This window comes from Procambarus clarkii, chromosome 35, assembly GCF_040958095.1.
Source record: "Procambarus clarkii isolate CNS0578487 chromosome 35, FALCON_Pclarkii_2.0, whole genome shotgun sequence".
NCBI lineage: Eukaryota > Metazoa > Arthropoda > Malacostraca > Decapoda > Cambaridae > Procambarus > Procambarus clarkii.
In genome coordinates this window covers 29,546,241-29,564,771 of record NC_091184.1, presented here as the reverse complement: position 1 = coordinate 29,564,771, position 18,531 = coordinate 29,546,241, and the positions used below count along the sequence as shown (strand labels likewise).

The following is an 18,531-nucleotide window of genomic DNA, read 5'->3' as shown; positions in this document are numbered from 1 at the left end:
AAGTGGGTTTCCAGTACCCTTTAGATATGACTGACAATTAATAGCCATATCAATTACAGTACATATTTACCAATTTATTAATATTGAATGCAAAATATTTGTGAATTCTATGTTGACTCAATTTGAAGTAAATACGGATTTCACATCAAAAGGGAATTATGACAAATTTTTATAAAATGAAATGTGTAATTTCAAAATTAATAATCAGGTACTGTATCATTACCTTGAATATTGTGTGATTAACATCACTAAAATGCAACATCCTTTCAAAAGTTTATTTGAACATAGGATCTTGTGTGGAACTCACTGGGTGGGATGGGACATGGCCAAGACCTTCTCAGGAGCTTGGGAAGATTGGGGAGCACAAGACGTATTAGGGGACTTGGTAAAGAGAGGCCATGGTACCGAACAGGTTGGTCAACAAGTGGAACGAATTTAAATATGAGGTCGAGGCCAATTCCATACACAACTTTACGAAAGAATATGATGAAACAATGTTGAGAGAGTGAGCACTACCAGGTATAAACAGTTAGGGGTGGGACAAGATGAGCTAGTTCTCGCTCCCCCATAGTCACCGTTAAATAACCACAGGGCACTCAGGAGTGATGGGGAAGGCAGAGGTAGCCACAAGACTTAGTAGGGGAAACTTTGGGGAACGGGAATTTTACTTTGCTTGGGATCCAGGGAAAAGATGGTTAAATAATATCCATGAAATACTTTTTTGGCCACTTAAGGGCAACAAGACAACTGCAAATCGCAAAATACAAATAATGATAGTTCCTACATGTCTTGCACATTTACATTTGAAAGATGCATTAAAGGAATTTTTATCATACCAGGTACATGTTAAATTACAGCATGTCAAGATATGCCAAATTAAAAATATACTGTACAAAAATAATTAGAACTTAATTGGACATAATCTAAAAAGCATTGCTCTAGATACATAGTTATACTGTGCAAAAGTATATGAAAGATTTGAATACAAATACAGACCCATTATCCAATTCCTTGGATTTTCAGATGGTTTGATTATTAACAATTATCCAATACCTGTACCTGAATGGAGTGCTTTTATTTGAAGACTGTATAATCCAGTATAATTTCTGTTCAATACTGTACAAGGTTTACAATTATAATCAATAATAAAACTCACTGCTATAGCAAGGGAGAGTACAACTGCTCAGCAACTAGCCAAGCAAATGCAGACAGTATAAAATGGTTCCCGTGTAACCAACCATAATCTAGACAGCCAAAAAGTAACCAACCATAATCTAGACAGCCAAAAAGTAACCAACCATAATCTAGACAGCCAAAAAGTAACCAACCATAATCTAGACAGCCAAAAAGTAACCAACCATAATCTAGACAGCCAAAAAGTAACCAACCATAATCTAGACAGCCAAAAAGTAACCAACCATAATCTAGACAGCCAAAAAGTAACCAACCATAATCTAGACAGCCAAAAAGTAACCAATCTTGGCTGAGACCAGTTTGGAAAAGTCGCATAGCTGGCTGGATAGATCGAATAACAAGTCGTTTACCACATAGCCCAGGTTATGCTTTTTTTCATGATTATTAAGACTTAAATCTTATGACATTTGTTATAATTATCATTTATTGTTGTCTCTATAATACTACAAACTATACTTAGACTAGAGAATTACTGTACTACTGTGAAATACCTGGTATGTTGATGTGTCTGCTGTTCCTCCACCACTATCCTCTGACTCCATCCCAGCAACTGTTCCAACCCCTGGCAGGAAAACAATACAGTATAATATAGAAAACCAACTTTGAATGTTTTCAATGTGTTGCAGCCTTCATTTAAAACTAACCTCTTAAAAAATTTCCACATAAAAATGGATAAAAACAAAAATTAAATATAGAAAAAACACATGCAGTAATTATGGTAAAGATGAATGAAGGAATTTTAGCAAAAGATGTATTTTACATTTAAGAGCTATCCTGTACAATACAGTACTACAGTAACTGCAGCAACACTTGTTGGGTATCAACATCTGCAATACCCAAAAATGCAAAATTAATATTCGAATGCAAAATACGCACGTGTCCTAGTTGTACCAAACCCCATACCCTTCAAGAAGCTATATTACTGACCAGGATGAAAGAGCAGCAAATGTGTCTCTCCTATGATACCACAAGAGCAGTGTATGACAACTTTTGGCAGACTTATCTACATATTCTGTTATCAGCCATTCCTATCTCAATATTGCTCATACAAAAATTATTACTGTACTTGATAGTGAGCATGATAATGTCCCTAGTTTACATTACAAATGGCCTTCAATTTACTAATGGTTTCAACATTTCCAATTCGTCAAACATCAAAGTAACAATATAAGCTAATTCTAGCATCAGTTACAGCCCCGCTCCTGTGCCAGCCAAGTCCACTACGGGCTCACCATAGCCCGTGCTACTTTGGAACTTTTATTTTAAGTAGCCGAATCTAAAAAACAACAGCATCAGTTTTGAAGTTTAGCTTTGGGTTTCATTTGTTTCATATGTTTCTTTGTGTTTCATGTGTTTAGCTTTGGGTTTTATTTCCAATGACTACTTATCAGTTTCCAAAATATCCAAAATTGTTTGACTACTGTGCGCGCGCTATATTGAGGCAGAGTGAATACAATTCAAGTGCTGTACATCAAAATAGATCAAATATATGACTACATTTGTATAGAAAAATATTTATAGCAATAAATGGCTGCACAATGTGGAAATGTATATAGTAACATTTGGTAAACTCTAGTGCTCTTGCTCGCCTAACAGCTAGTGTCCAATTTCTTTGTATACTGTACCTGCGCTCATTAATTCCAAGTATTTTGATACCCAAGTAAATGTTCTATGCCTATAAATAGTTTTGCAAAATATAAATTAATGGACACTTGTTTACTCATTGCAGTGTTTACAATCAGTGGCCCCACACCACAACTCGCACTTCTCTCAAAATTTATAAACTAGACATTACTGAAGTAATTTGTATAGCAATATACAGTATATTATGTATTTTTACATATAGAAAGGTATTAGCATAACCAAGAGCAAACTGTAGAAATGTGTATAAACATCTGTAAATGCAGCTAAACATTGCAAAACTGCCATTGGTTATCAATGCTATTACTGTATTAATAACTTCACAAATTGATTTTTAGTGTAGCACTGTATAAACGTTTCATGTATCACTGAGCTGGCATCAGAATGGGGAGGGTCAGGTAATGCAGAAGTATTAGGTATGTATAAAGTAGATGTGTCAACTGCAGCACACTTATGGGTCTCGTAGTTCAGAGCAATTGGCTTTGTTCTTGACTCAATTGGGGATCCCAGGTTCAATTCGTGAGTGGAATAGGAAACCACACCAAACTATTTCTATTGCCTGATGCTTCTGTTCAACTTGCAGAGGTACGATTTATTACTTACACATGCATGCACACACACCGGGTGTATGACAGTTGAGAGGCAGGACCAGAGAGCTGGAGCTTAATCCCCACAAGCACAACTAGGTAGGTATACAGTATAATAATCAAAATTACCAATATGGTTAACAATTCCCAATTAAACATAGGCAAGATATTCAATCTAAACACCTTAGTCTGATAATCTTAAGTTTAAGCATTATTCACTCAGGTAAGATTGTCAAAAACCCAAAGAAATATATTTGGAATCCTGGACTCTATCCCTATGCTGTAGTTTCTCAAAACAACCCCTATGATCTCCTGCATGTTAAATAAATATAACTTGTGGCTTATCTGGCTGTCTGGAGGATTGTAATCCTCTAAAGCCATGAGACTGGTCAACAATTCGTCCCCATCCGTCATTTTATGGTCTAGTCACCGAGGATGCCTTGTCACTTCTGCCCCTTAATGCCACATGTCCAATCATCACTAATCTATATCCAAATAATCCCATTTAACATTACTCTACTGGCATGCCGTATAAGAGTCCATTTTTCCTTTACAAAACATGTGCTGTATATACATTCTACTGGTAGTCCATAATCAACTCATGATTGCTGGCACTTTTCATGGGTGGAGAGATCTCGTCAAGCTACAGTCTGTCAGCAGCCAGCTGAAAGCGGCCTCACAGAAACAAATATCTACACCCCTTGTTTTTATATATGGTAATTCTCTCTCTCTCTCTCTCTCTCTCTAGCCAACTTACTATATAAACACTCTCTGCCCAAAATACAGTATTGCATACTGAAGATATGGTTTGTAACAAAATCTTCGTGGCCAAAAATACTTAAAAGTACAGTGTTAATTTAAAGATTATTTTTGGTATATTTCTTGTCATCTATATTTAATAGTTTCCCCCAAATTATAACAAATAAAATGGCTGTTAATCCAACTTCGAGAAAGTTGATACTACTGTAACATCAGCCTTCAGAGCTTCAGCAAAGAAAACATGTCGCACGTTGCTATGTCACCTTGTCACAGCCTGTCAACCCCAGGTATATAATTTTATAAAGGCAATAGGGTATCCATAATTGGACTTGTAGAAATAGTAGACGATATTACAGTCAACTGATGGAAAAATGAGTCACGGTGTTTGAGTACAAAATGAGTCATGGTGTTCATTTGATACATCACGTTAGTGTGATCTCTGTGTGTAATGATGTAAGGGCGAAGAGGGAGAACGGCCTATTAACATAGCTCGGGTGCAGGGGGGAGTTGTGTAAAATCCTGGTTTGTGCCTCGGAGAGGCTACGGGATCCAGTAAGTTCAGTAGAACTTCGGTTTCAACTCTTTTAACCCTGTCGTAGCTCAGTCGATTAAGGCAGTGTCTGGGATGCTCCTGGATGCAGGTTCGAATCCTCGTCACGGCCCTTGTGGATTTGTTCGTTTGAGTATAAGATTGTGGCAAGACCCTACTTCAAAAGTCTGCAGCTTATGAGAAGTATTTATGCTCCAAAATCCAAGAACAATATTTCTTTTATTCTTTGTCTACAATTTCACAAAAGTAGAGGGACCAAAAAATAGTTTGTCTCCATTTTAAAATTGAAAATTTGGACCATTTAACTCAACTGCAAGCCATAAAAGTTCAATGTATAGAAAATATTAATAAAACAAAATATAAACATACTTACCAAGGAATTATGTATAAAGTATTAAATACACTAAAAAAAATATTAAAACACAGTATTTGTAACCGATTTCTAATGAGAAAGGGAAGGCTCTTTCATATTTACAATGACCAATAATCATTATATATAATGATCACCAAGCCATGAACAGGATCAATATGATGACCAAACCATACACCAGAACATGAAGAAACAACATTTCGGTGTGTCCCGGACCATTATCATTTGATAATGGTACGGTTCCAGACCATTAGTCCAGACCGAAATGACCGAAACGTTGTCATTTCTTCATTTTCAGATATGTGGTCATCAGTCCTCAGCCATGTTATTGGGACTCATTGTCTGAATAAGGATCAACATATTCAAGCCATGAACAGGATCAATATATTCACCAAGCCACGAACAGGATTAATATGCTTTGCCGAACCACAAACTGGATCAAACACTAACCATCAAACACCAAAGAGCCAAAGCTCAACCCCCGCAAATACAACTAGGCAAGCAAGTTAAAAGGGCCCAAATTTAGTTTTCACTACTTCTAGAATATTATACTACACCATATTTTGGCTCCATTGTTTATACAGTACATTGTATTAAGTTTTATACTATCACAAATACAGTACAATATATATAAACAAGGAAATCACATTTACATGATGAATCAATGAGAAAATCAGTAGGAGCTGAGTAGGATCAGTAGGGGGGATTCGAACCTTCTGTCAAATGTTTGGGACGGGTCCGTCTAATTACCCAAAGCTTCCTAGCATTATGTAAATAATGAAGAAATATGACATTACTCACTATGATGTTAGTGTTGAATGTAAAACATGAAAACACATTTTTATTCAGAGTTAATATTATTTTATAATGAAATTAGATGAAACTATGTGGCAGGTGGCACCACAGGAATCTGTACACCAGTTGATTGATGGTTGAGAGGCGGGACCAAAGAGCCAGAGCTCAACCCCCGTAAACACAACTAGGCGAGTACAACTAGGCGAGTACAGGAAGTCGACAATCCAAGTGACAATGTTGTGGCTTTGGGTGATTCGATGGATCCAATTTCATTATAAAAAGATATTAATTCAGAACAAAACTATTTTTTTTCCCAATGTTCTACATTCAGCACCAACATTATATCGAGTAAATGTCATATTTCTTCATTACTTACTTAATGCTAGAAAGCTTTGGGCAATTAAACAGACCACTTGAGAGTACCAAGACCATAGGTTCGAATCATCCTCATGGCACCTACTGATTTTCTTATACTGTAATAACTATTATCCTGTACTGTATCTAAATACAGTACATGTACTATAATACCCTCAGAGTTTTGTACTCAAAAACCGTAAGTTTAATCTAACCAACATTTATTTTTCCTCAAACATTTTGAGTGCCTAAAACCAAGTTAAATTAATTATGCATGGAAGAAAATGAACAGTCCTAGACTTAGAAGATATATAGAATCCTTTTATGATAAATTTTAGGTAGGCACTGATCAATATTTTTCTTTTTAATGCCGTGTTCACTAATTTTATTTTAACCCCTGCACTGTGCACCTGTTTTGGGCAAAAATTTCATGGTGCAGTTGTTAAGGACATAATTTTGTTGTTTTTATAAATGTTCAGCTAATGTCAAAATGTTTCCAAACTCAATCATCATCATTTCAAATCACAAAAAGCAATGAAAACATTAAAAACTTAAAAATATGGCCTAATTAAAAAAAAATCCCAACCCTCAGAGCACCTTCAGGTGCTTTGCACAGGGCAGTGGTTAAAACATTGTAATTTCTAGAATATCTAATATAACCATCTATTCTTGTATACCCCTAGCATGTCAGCGCAGGAAATCGTGAAAATCCCCAGTAACTAAACTCAAAGGGCCTTGGACAATTACAAAAAGTACACCGTTTTATTTCGGTTTCAAAGAACAGTACTTCATGTCATTCTCCAGGCCTTCTAAATTTAAATGTTCTGCAATTATGGCATATTTTAGTAAACAAAAACCTGAGTTACAATAAATGAGTTCACTCAGTAAAATAAAAAAAAATACTGCAGTCACTTCTCAAGCCAAAGATTACAGATCAAAGAACAGTGTCTAAGATCTGAGAAACATCTATCCTGTCTACATCACTAATAGTCTTCAAACCAACCCAAGTCAATCCAACCTCAACACAATACAAATAAGAGTTAACTTGTTTATGTATAGTGTATATGAGACATGCGACATCACTACTGTATGATGTCAGAATTTTAATACCACCACACGTTTTGGATTCTTCCGAGTTCTTTAGCGTTACCCGTTTAAACTATCTGGCATAGACTGAACAGTCAGAAGTCTTTAATATATACCAAAATGTTCTAAATAAAGGATTTATAAAAAAATATTTACAAAAAAAAAAATCATTAGGGTGGCAACAATTAGGCTCCAAAGTAATTAAAAATTTACAGTACTGTATTGTACATCATTATTTGCATATTATTTCAGACATACTATACAATAAGGCAAACATTCAATTGTGTACATAATTTGTTTGCATTACATCAGCACCAAAGAGTGTTGTGGAAGCAGACAGGCCATAGCATAAGTGACATTCCCATTAATATTTAATATCATTGGGTTCATTCATTATGCACCCCATACCCATCCCTGGGAAAAGGTTACAGAGGTACATAATGGGCTCAGGGACAACCCAAATTCATTTAGCTAAGCAAGTTACAATCTGATAAAATGATCTGATAAACACAGTTAACGTATATATAAATAGTCTTTTATAGCACAATTGGTTCAAGAACTGGACCACAACAGACTAAGACAACTTTAGAGTATAATTGTCTCATTATATATATTGTTTAATCAAATTAATAGTTCGTATCAACAAAAAAATTGTGAGATATATTTAACGACGTTCCCACTTATTAAATGCTGTAAACCAGAAATTAACATTTCTAAAGAAATGTTCCAAGTGACACTTTCATGCAGGCTTATGTTTCACGTTTCCTGTTTCTGTGTTAGATGAATGCCTTAAATTTCCCTTGACATCCATTGAATAACGTTCGGTGACCGTGTTATTGTCACAGGTGCCAAAGGTAACAACGGGTGCAGTAAGATATCCTGGTGGTGTTATCCTGGTAGACACACGAGTCGTAGGCGGTGACGCGAGATGACACGTAAAACCCAAACGTCTTGTCTTGCCACTACAACACCTCCGCCCTCACACTTCTTACCTTACTAAGTTTGTGCAAACCTATGACTCTGGGTGAGCTAGACAGCAACCAGCATACAGCCCAGGGGCAGATGTTGTAGCAAACGTTTGGATTTCACTTCAACATTGAAACTGTGTCACACAATATGGCGGCAATAACAACACCAGAGAGTTCCAATAATGCGCCACATCTTGTTTTTCACAAATTATACCATAAAAGCAAACCTTATTGTAAAAATATCCATACATCTATACCTAGTATCGCCCCATTAATGCAGTAGAGGATCTTGGGGTATTATTTACTCGTTAAGGAGACATTAAAGTTTTGGAAGACTTATCAGGAGAAACGCAAACAAGCCCTCAAGGACATGTGACGTCACAGAACAGCTGACTTCGTTAATTGCTTCGCTTCGGAGATAACCCTCTTTATGAATAACTCATTGACGTTACAATTATAATTCCTTTACTTGTAGCCAGCTGAGTGCGGCGGATGCAATCCCTTCCCTCGTCAAGCGAACATAGCCTCGCATGAGCGGGTTCATCGAGTACACTATAGCTTAGTGATACCATTAAATTGCTTCGTTTATACATCATTTTTCTCATCTCTTTCCTTGTTTTGTTTCTTTTAATAGTCACCTAAAGATGAAACTTAGTATACTGTGTGAGGTATACACAACATTCATGCATAACTAACAATCCTGTAAGCTAGAGATGAAAGTTATATAAAGACCCAATATAGTTGGCCAAGACAATATAAATAAATATATATATAGTTGCTATCACCAGAAGTGCATGACCTTGAGGACAGGATCACACTACAACCGAGGAGCTCAAGAAGTATGTGAATGTTAAGTGATAAGTGAGAAGAGTGCGGTCCGCCTCGCTTCCTGAGTTAGATAACATGGGCCAGCCACGTGGTGCGGCCCGGCCCATGCTGCACCTCCACCCTATCTCCTACATAATAAATGACAATTTATAAATAATTGATCTTTATGCGATCTTTATAATACACGAATTGGATAGAAATGAGTTAAAATTTAAAACTTTTTCTTATAAAAGCATTATCTTGTTAGGTAATTAATGCTGTAATTAAGTTTCTAACTAGGCTAAACAATTTTTTAGTTTATCCCTGAGCCCATTATATGTGCCTCTGTAACATTTCCCACTACCCTTAAGGATAGGCAGGTGCATAATAAATTATATAAACTATACAGAAAAACTAGATAAAGCGAAACTAACACTTTCCCTTTCCAGAAGTACTAACTAAAGAGACAATTTCGTCTGCAAGGAAGGCTGATAGATGCTATAAGCTATTTATTAAGGCTGATACAAATACAAATATTTATTCAGGTAAAGTACATACATACAAGGTGAAATACAAAAGTTGATGGATTTATAGATAGAGCTAGTACATACAATGCCTAAAGCCACTATTACGCAAAGCGTTTCGGGCAGATAGATGTTATAAGCTATTTGTTAGTGTAGATGATAGAGATATTGATCGTGAGTGGGAGGGGTGGGCACGTGGGTGCTGGATCACGTGGTCCCGCCTGCTGCTGCTGCTGCTGCTGCATCACGCTGCCGCCGCCGCCGCCTGCCACACCCTTCCCTCCCGCCAATAGTCAGGACTCTCCTGGCTCACACCCTCCCCCCTGCACCCGCTCACCTCACACATGCTCTGGAACAATCTCGAATACACTTTCTCTACCATATCATTTCTTGAACGGACTCTTTATCAATGAGTACTCATTTTGTCTATGAGTATGAAGGGACGCAACTGTAGAAGTCTACTTTTTTAAATTAATAATTCTGGTGTTGGGGTTTTTATTAACAAGCTTAGGTATACACAACAATGTGCTGCTACCCTATTTTTCTTTTAATTTTGCCCCAAGGGGCGAGTTTATTGGGCAGCGCCACTCATCCTGTGAGTGGACATACCGCCATAGGCAGTATGTACAACACCCCCCAATAGGAAGAAAACCCGCTGGGTTGTTCATCTTGTCACTTGTACCTAAATTAGACATAGATGGGACTTGCTTAACTGGCTTCTCAAACAAGAAGATTGAAGATTACACAGCGCAGATAAAAAAAAAACTAGCTATAAGTTCATCAGGATGGTTAGTTATACATGCAATTAGGAAAGAAAAAACCTGTCTCAATATAAAAACAAATACACTTTGACTAAACAACTTTACGATTTATACAAGAGCTAAGCATTAAATCATGAAAACATTATATTATAATTACTCTTACCAGTTTCTACCAGACTTCTCTCAGACAATGTATTTTCTTTTCTAACAAGCTCAGGTACACACAGCAATGTGCTGTTACCCTTTTCTGTATGAAGGACCACACAGTGTAGATCAAAAACCAGTTACAAGCTCATCCAACATCCTCACCTCATAGAACGGCCAGTCATACACGGAATCACGAGAGAAATTGAAATATAAGGTTGATCTATTAGCCTCCACTAGCAAAATCTGGATACAGTACAATTATGTCGGTATTACAGTTTCAAAGGAAGAATAATTTTCCTTTTGAAACTGTTAGTCCAAAAAGTTACTCTCTTGGTCCTATTTTCTGAGACATGGCTAAGATAGGATAATATAAGATGTATTCCTGCTATAAGCATGTGAATGCGTCAGGCTACCTCACATATATATTTTTGTAGCCATGTGGTGATTGTTATAAGAACTACGGTAATTATATTTAAAATATATAATATGGGAACGTTTATCCCAAATTGCTTTATCTAAACAATGTTCTAGCAATATCGCTTCAAAGATATATGTTCATACAGTATATATTTATTATAGTTAATCACAGATAATGATTATATTCAGTGACTGGAGTTAATGATTTTATGACGATCAGTAAAATTTTTATATAATTATTATATAGTATATATAATATATAATATGTAATATATAATATAATATATATTATATATATATCAAGTCTAACCTATTAGCCAGAACGCACTACTTGGACTAATATGCAAGCTTGATTTGCCTAATAGACAGAGTGATTTTCAATAATAACAAAAATTCAAATGGGATTATTACATTAAGAACATGAATTACTGACTTAGTTACATTAGGATAGGTTAGATTAGGTTTGGTCATATTTCTTCATTAGTTTTAATTCAAATGAAACAAATAAAATAATATGTAATATAATGGAAAGTTTTATCATTCCATAAAAACAATTATATGCAACATGTACAAGGGTAGGAGGCGAGGCATAAAGAGCTATAGACCTCATTCCCCAGTAGGCACCGATAGGTATGTACTGATAGGTAGATTCATCTCGAACATTCCCGATTTCATCCGAATTCCTCGAGACACACCTGACCAAAGGTCATAAATGTGTGGTTCTTAATTACCGTTACCTGACTACCAGTGTCAAGGAATGTGGTCAGCCGTTTCCCGTGTACCCTCACCTCAAAGGTGGGCCTCCCTGCCTCGTTTGGGGGTCTTATCTCATCACCCATCCTTGTAATTTGCGCGCAGCCCTTGTGTGGCCGCGTACGCGCCAATTTCAACACCTTCCGCCTTTTCCCATTTGGCTCCCGAGGGAATTTTCTGCACCTGTTGACCAGACCACACACTAGAAGGTGAAGGGACGACGATGTTTCGGTCCGTCCTGGACCATTCTCAAGTCCATTGAGGTGTTTCTGCACCTGTCTTACCGCGATGTGTATTAGTTCGTATCTTCCGCGTTAACATGCGAGTGTTTGGCGTCAATAGTGTAATTGTTCTGCCCCTGAATATGCTGCAAGTTTGAAGCGTACTCTCTTAAGTTATAATAATACATTGTTACACTTGCAGCCGAAACGTGGGATCAAAGTGTCCTTGGAATGGACTCTTGAAGCAGTTGTTTCGCTCTTTTGTTTTGTATCTTCATCGTAACGTTCTTAACTAGCCACTGACACGACCCATTATGCATCTTCCAAGTCTTCAACGTTCCGTTTGGACCTCGTCACAAACTACCTAAATACTCGCTGTTTCCTCTCTGATTCAGTCTTCATATCGTTCCTTTATCGCTAAAACAGTCTGGCCGTGTTCGCAAATACCTCAACTCCTGCTTTATGGAACCGTCAGGGTCTTTACAAGGCTCCAGCGGCTAATTAACTTTCGCCCAGTCATCCTGGGCGGCTGATGAAGCTGAACGTACTTGTTCTACCAAGACATCTATCCTCCGGTTTCGTTGAACTGTGTTCGTAGATAAATCTTTACAAACTAATTTAGCCAATACAGGTCTAAGTAGCTAAACTAAGGGAAATGGGAGCTGAAACATGCTGTAAGAGGTCAACGGATGTGAAGGTGCGGTGGTGGTGGGATGGTGATGGTGAGATTGTGGGGGTGGGGGGGGAGGGATTTACATGCAGGGTAGGGCATGATAATGGGTGGTACTGGGTAAGGAATGTGGTGTAGGGCGCGGGGATAGTTGTCTGGCAACGGTTGGGGTTGCGAGGAGGGCAAAGAGGTGGGGTGGGGACAGGTGTCGGGGAATGTTAGTCCTGGGAGAACAAATCCATAAAGATTTGTTCATTTGATATATCACGCGATTGTGGTTTCTGTGTGTATTTCCTTGGGAGACTTCTGCGTGCACGTAGGCAGATGTTGTACCTATGAGTAAGGTGGAAGGAGGGGGTAGGTTGGTAAGCTGCAGTGTGGGGTGTGGGTTGGAGGTGGTGGGTGATTCACAAGGAAGTGAGGGGAGGGTTTTTTTTTTTTGGTGATAATTAGGCTGGAGCGTAGCGGGGACATCAGTGGGTGGAGGGATTGACCTGGGTGTGACCTGACGCGCGGGAGGCCAGAAATAGCCTAAGCTACTGTAGATGTAGCCTAAGCCTCTGGGATGTATTTTATCGCCTCATGAACGTACTTGAACTTGACGCGCCGAACCCTGATAATCGTACCTGTTTCCTGAACTTTACTATCCACCTTTCTTCTATTGGCCATTTATCTACTTGTTCTACTACTTCCTCCATTTAAACTTCCGAAACCTTTCGTAGCGGGGAATCCTTTTAGTTATGTAATTCCTGACTCCTCAGAGTCCTATCGGAACTCATGATTGTTGGGAGATGTATTCCAATGCCTTCCAATCTACAAAGTATTTATGTTGACCCAAGAAACGTTTCACACGCGAGTTTCTTAATTGTCTTTGAAACAAATCAATCAAACTGTGCACAAAATTATCAGAAGTGTTTATTAGCACTGAACTTGACAGGGAAGGACGATTATTTTACAGAACGTGTGAACGGAAAGAACCGAAAATAGATCTAATTCCGATTTTGTCCGAAACAGTTCAGCCCGTCCTCCTAAGGTTTCGCGACGTCAAAAAACGGTCAATTTAAAGTGTCCTCTCCTAACCTACCAGACTAAGTCAGAGGACCCAAAACAGAAAACGAGACAGTACGTCACTTTCGCCAGCCGCTTCCATTTTCTAGCACGTCAATTTTTGGTCTTAAGTAACGCATACCAGTGAAAAGAGACGTTCTTTCTAAGAGGACACGTTGAACAGTTAAGTTGTTGTTATAGATTCAGCTACTCGGAACAAGTTCCAAGTAGCACGGCCTATGGTGAGCCCGTAACTTACCTGGCACAGGAGCGGAGCAAGTAGCACGGGCTATGGTGAGCCCGTAACTTACCTGGCACAGGAGCGGTGCTGATGAGAACAGTTAATATTTGATGTTTCTTTAACCGAGTTGCGTTAATTAATTCCTTACTATTGTCACCGTACTCTTTCGTTCGCTTCTAATTCACGATTTCCGAACAATATTTCACTGATGTACGAAGTTGTGGATATATCTTATTATCTTCGTAATAATAAAAGTTTGCTAAATATAGGAACACTGTAATTAACCTATCGACTTATAATTAAATTGATTCTAGTATGTAATTTTGTAGTGTTTACTCTTACCAAGCCTAAATTTCTAATCACCTGTGCATCCCAAGTTATCGTGTTCGAATGGATGAAATCAGTGAGGTGCGATAACGTGAAGAGATTCCAGCACTGAATCCTACTGATAACTACCCTGGGGCTACAAGACTGAACAAATGTTAAATAATGTTCTCCACCGCTGAGCTGCCAATATACCGTCTTGTATTTTAACTTGCTCTTATTATATGATGAGTTGGATAAAAAGCTGGCTTGAAGGAGAGAAAGAGAGAGAGCTTGCTGTGGTCTTCGAAAAATGATTGTTTTTTGTGTGTGTGTTTTCTGTAAACTAACACAATGTAATCAAATTAATAATAAAAAAGAATAGGGGTGGTTGTAGGTAAGAGGTGGTAGGTAGGTAGCTGTATTTCTAGATAGAACAGTACTGTACTAAACGAATTAGTAACACAAGGTGGAATATTATGTTGAGTGAGGAATTCATATATATTCATAATTTACTCCACTGTTCTATACTTTTTAAATAAAATATAGATTGAAATTTGTTTTACTACATTTATTTATTTACACAAGACGGTACAATGGGTTGTGAAAGTACATATGTCGGTATTAATGGCGATGGATTGTAACTACCATTATTACTCGCTAGAGAACGACAGTTTAATTTTGTTAACACACACATGTGTGTGTTAACACATATACTTTCCGCAAATTTTTAAAGTTAATAACAAATAAACATCCTAAAGACATCGTCTGGAAATGAAATTAAAAATAATACTGGATAAAACCGTAAGATATTGCTTATAGTACCCAAGGTACCTAGTGATGAAGAACAGGAAAGAGAACATTTTTTGTGTGTTTGTGAGGATGAGAGAGAAGCGTGTGGGTACGCCCCCACCTGGTGCACACCCACCTGGCGCACACCCACCTGACGCACACACCCACCTAGGGCACACTCACCTGGCGCAACACCTGCCTGGAGCAACACCCACCTAGCGCACACCCACCTAACGTACACCCACCTAGCGTACACTCATCTGGCGCAACATCCAGCCTCCACCACCACCATTTAGGCCCTGACAAGTTTTTACCACACTCACACCTTACTCACTAAGTCAAGGCTAACAGGAAGCTTCGCCAGGTGTGTGGGGAGAGGTTGGTGACACCAGCTGGCAGGTGGGTGACACCGCTGGCAGGTGGTGAGTGAACCAGGCTGGCAGGTGGTGAGTGAACCAGGCTGGCAGGTGGTGAGTGAACCAGGCTGGCAGGTGGGTGACACCGCTGGCAGGTAGTGAGTGAACCAGGCTGGCAGGTGGGTGACACCGCTGGCAGGTAGTGAGTGAACCAGGCTGGCAGGTGGGTGACACCAGGTATGAACAACTATAAGTCACGTCTTGAATTTATAACTACTGTACCATGATTAGAGCTAGGCTATTAAAAATAGCCTAGCTCTAATCATGGTAGTTGTAAATTAAAAACTATATTGAAAAAGGGCTAGGTATGGAAAAAAGACAAATTAATGTAACGTAAGCAACATGTAAAAACTATAGAAATGATGATGTAGAACCACCACATGCAAATAATGTTGGCGTTCATCCAACTGTAGAATTGGTTGATATTATTCATCCGTTTACGCATTTCAAGAGTGGATAATAGTGGTGGTGATGGTGTTAGTGGTAGAGGTGACTACATGCTCACATTTACCTATTAGTGGCAACATGGAAGTGAGGTCTACATTCGGGGAAGTCAAAAATGGGGCCAGCCGCCTCCTCATTAATTATTACATGTCTATGTATGGCGCGCGACCCACCCACTGATGCTACCACACCTGGAGCTCCCCAACTAATTTAATTTCCAGTTTAAATTCATGGTACTGCATATGTCTTGGCATATTTCTCTGTTGTTTTGTATGCTGTATCCAACCAAAAGGTGATCCTTGTTGGTCTGTAATAGTCCATTATATGCTAGTTATTTTTAGTTCTAAGTAAACCATCAGAAGAGTTGTAGAAGCGAATTAAGCGGAACAGCTCTGAACTGAGGCAGGAATTTTTGATTGATCAGTGTCATTTGGTGACTAGTTATGTGTAATTGTTTAAGGTAATTGCAGCATTATAAATACTATATTAGAAGCAATATTCAGTAGTATTTGCTTTGAAACTATAATCATATTTTTCAAGGAAACGAAGAATTAATGAAGAGTATCGATTGTGCAGGAAAATTAGACAATTTTCTACTCGTATGCTTAAATGAAAAGAAAACCAACATATTTGAGTTGCACATTACATGTGACTAGGCAAATAATACATGCTCGTAGGCACTATGAAGCTAAGTGAGCCCATAAGTATGATGAATGCACTAGTGAACAATTATGCGTGATGATAACGTTAATGAGTTAATGAACGTAACCACTGAGTAAGCAGTAGTCAGCAACTAGAGATTACAATATGATTCTGTTGAGGGAAAAGTTTTGAACCTTAATTGATGCTGGCACATATATATTTTAAAGAGTGAAGCATTTAGCATCAAAGAGTATGTCCATGTTTGGAAACATTTGTATGTAAACCATTTATATCTAAAATGAACAATAACAAATATTGGCTTCGATCTCAATTAACACGCATTAAAAACTCAAGGTTGCTGTAGCCCAGTCATTTGCTCCATAATGTGACGCCATATGCCAAATCAGAAGATAGTGTCAGGCATGCACCAAGCAATAGGTAAATATTGGTTTTGTTTAAGAGTGCTTCACTCTTGCTTCTGGACGAAACAGGTTTTCCTTGTCATGGTCCGCATCATGTATATGTACATAATATCAAATGAAATCTGGCCCGCCACAGCAGATAAGTCTGAAACCTATGCCACGCCTTGCTGTACCCTTTGCCTTAGCTGGTGTGGTTAAAATGACAAAAAGGATATGTGCTCCAAGTGTCTTTTTGATGTAGCGATACTAAGCATGATAAAACCTTTATATATATGTGTACTTGGATTGATCGTTGGAGAAGGGTATAACGATTAAGACTGCCACAGTCAGCCTTTCTCAGGTTCCTGCATAGTTCACTACCACAGATGACAAATTCAGATTTTGGCATTCAATTGGCTGGAATATGATGAATGGTTCAATATGGATGGCTTGTTGTTCTGAATTTTTAATGATCTGCTCAAGGCGAGTCGTTTTGCCAGGATTCATCAAGCATTTACGGATAAACTTACGAAACCTATTCATCTTTCCTCGACCATAGCGGCTTAGTCTGTATTTATGAAATTGTTTACGAGCTTTGAAACTTCACAACCCCCAAGGTCATTATCGTTATGGACAACCTTGTAGTGCTACAGAGATCAGCAAATGCTAAATAAATATATAATAAATCGCCATGATTGAGGAAAGATGTACAGGTTTCGTGAGTGGACACTTATAATTAAGTGCTTGACGAATCTTGGCGAATGTAATCAGCAACTTTACAAGATAAGACTGTATTGTTCACTCTAGCGCATCAGTTAGTCATTCTTATAGGATAACAGCAGGAGACAAAAGTTGCACTATGACTCAACTCAAGTTCAAGTATGTTTATTGAGACGATAAAGAAATACATCTCAAAGGGATAGAGTAGCTTAGGCTATTCTACCCTGAAGTGGAGGAAATGTAGATGTTTATCTCTCAGAATGTTTTGTAATATGTTTATTGTTTGTGATGTGTGTCTATGTATGTATTAACAAGATGTACTGAACGGGGTGAGAATAGCTTGAGCTACCTCATCCCTTTGTGTGTATTTTACCTCAATAAACTTATTTCAATTTCAATTCAAACCCTGAAGTATCCACATTTTTAGACGAAATTGTTGATAGATACACATACAGTTTTCTGATAAGACTTTGTCTTTGTTTATTGTTATGCTGTGGTTAGCATTTATTAATTTATGAGTGATTTAAAATCTCATATACATCTGTTAATTTGTCACGAACAAGGTCTATAGCCTTTAGGCTTCTATTTCAATTGCATTATACATGAATTAACTGTTGGATCAGGATCAAACTCGCCATAAATAAAAATTAACAGTAACTTAATTAACTTTATGAAAACTTAGATTGATCACCAGAAAGCCAACGATCTTAAGATCAAGTTTCCATGGATTTATAATTCAATGTTTGAATATTTTTTTTAAGCTAGACTTGATGCAATATTATGACCAACCCACACATCAGAAAATCTGGATCATTATCAAGTCGGGTAATAACTCAAATCTTTTTCTTACCTTTCATCCTACTCCTACCTTTTTCTTTCTCATATTTGCTCCTGACCTTGCATTTGATTTTCTTGCGTTAT

The 18,531-nt window shown here is 37.9% G+C and overlaps 1 protein-coding gene across 1 annotated transcript in view; it reads right to left on the bottom strand.

Moving 5' to 3' along the window:
- The window catches only part of LOC123768475 (phosphatidylinositol-3,5-bisphosphate 3-phosphatase MTMR3), a 44,948-nt gene extending 36,464 nt beyond the window's left edge, over positions 1-8,484 (bottom strand). Inside the window, 2 exon segments of the mRNA XM_045759051.2 lie at positions 1,686-1,756; positions 8,329-8,484. Coding sequence (XP_045615007.1) covers positions 1,686-1,736 — 51 coding nt within the window. The 5' untranslated portion in view covers positions 1,737-1,756; positions 8,329-8,484.
- Between the last annotated feature and the right edge of the window lie 10,047 nt (positions 8,485-18,531).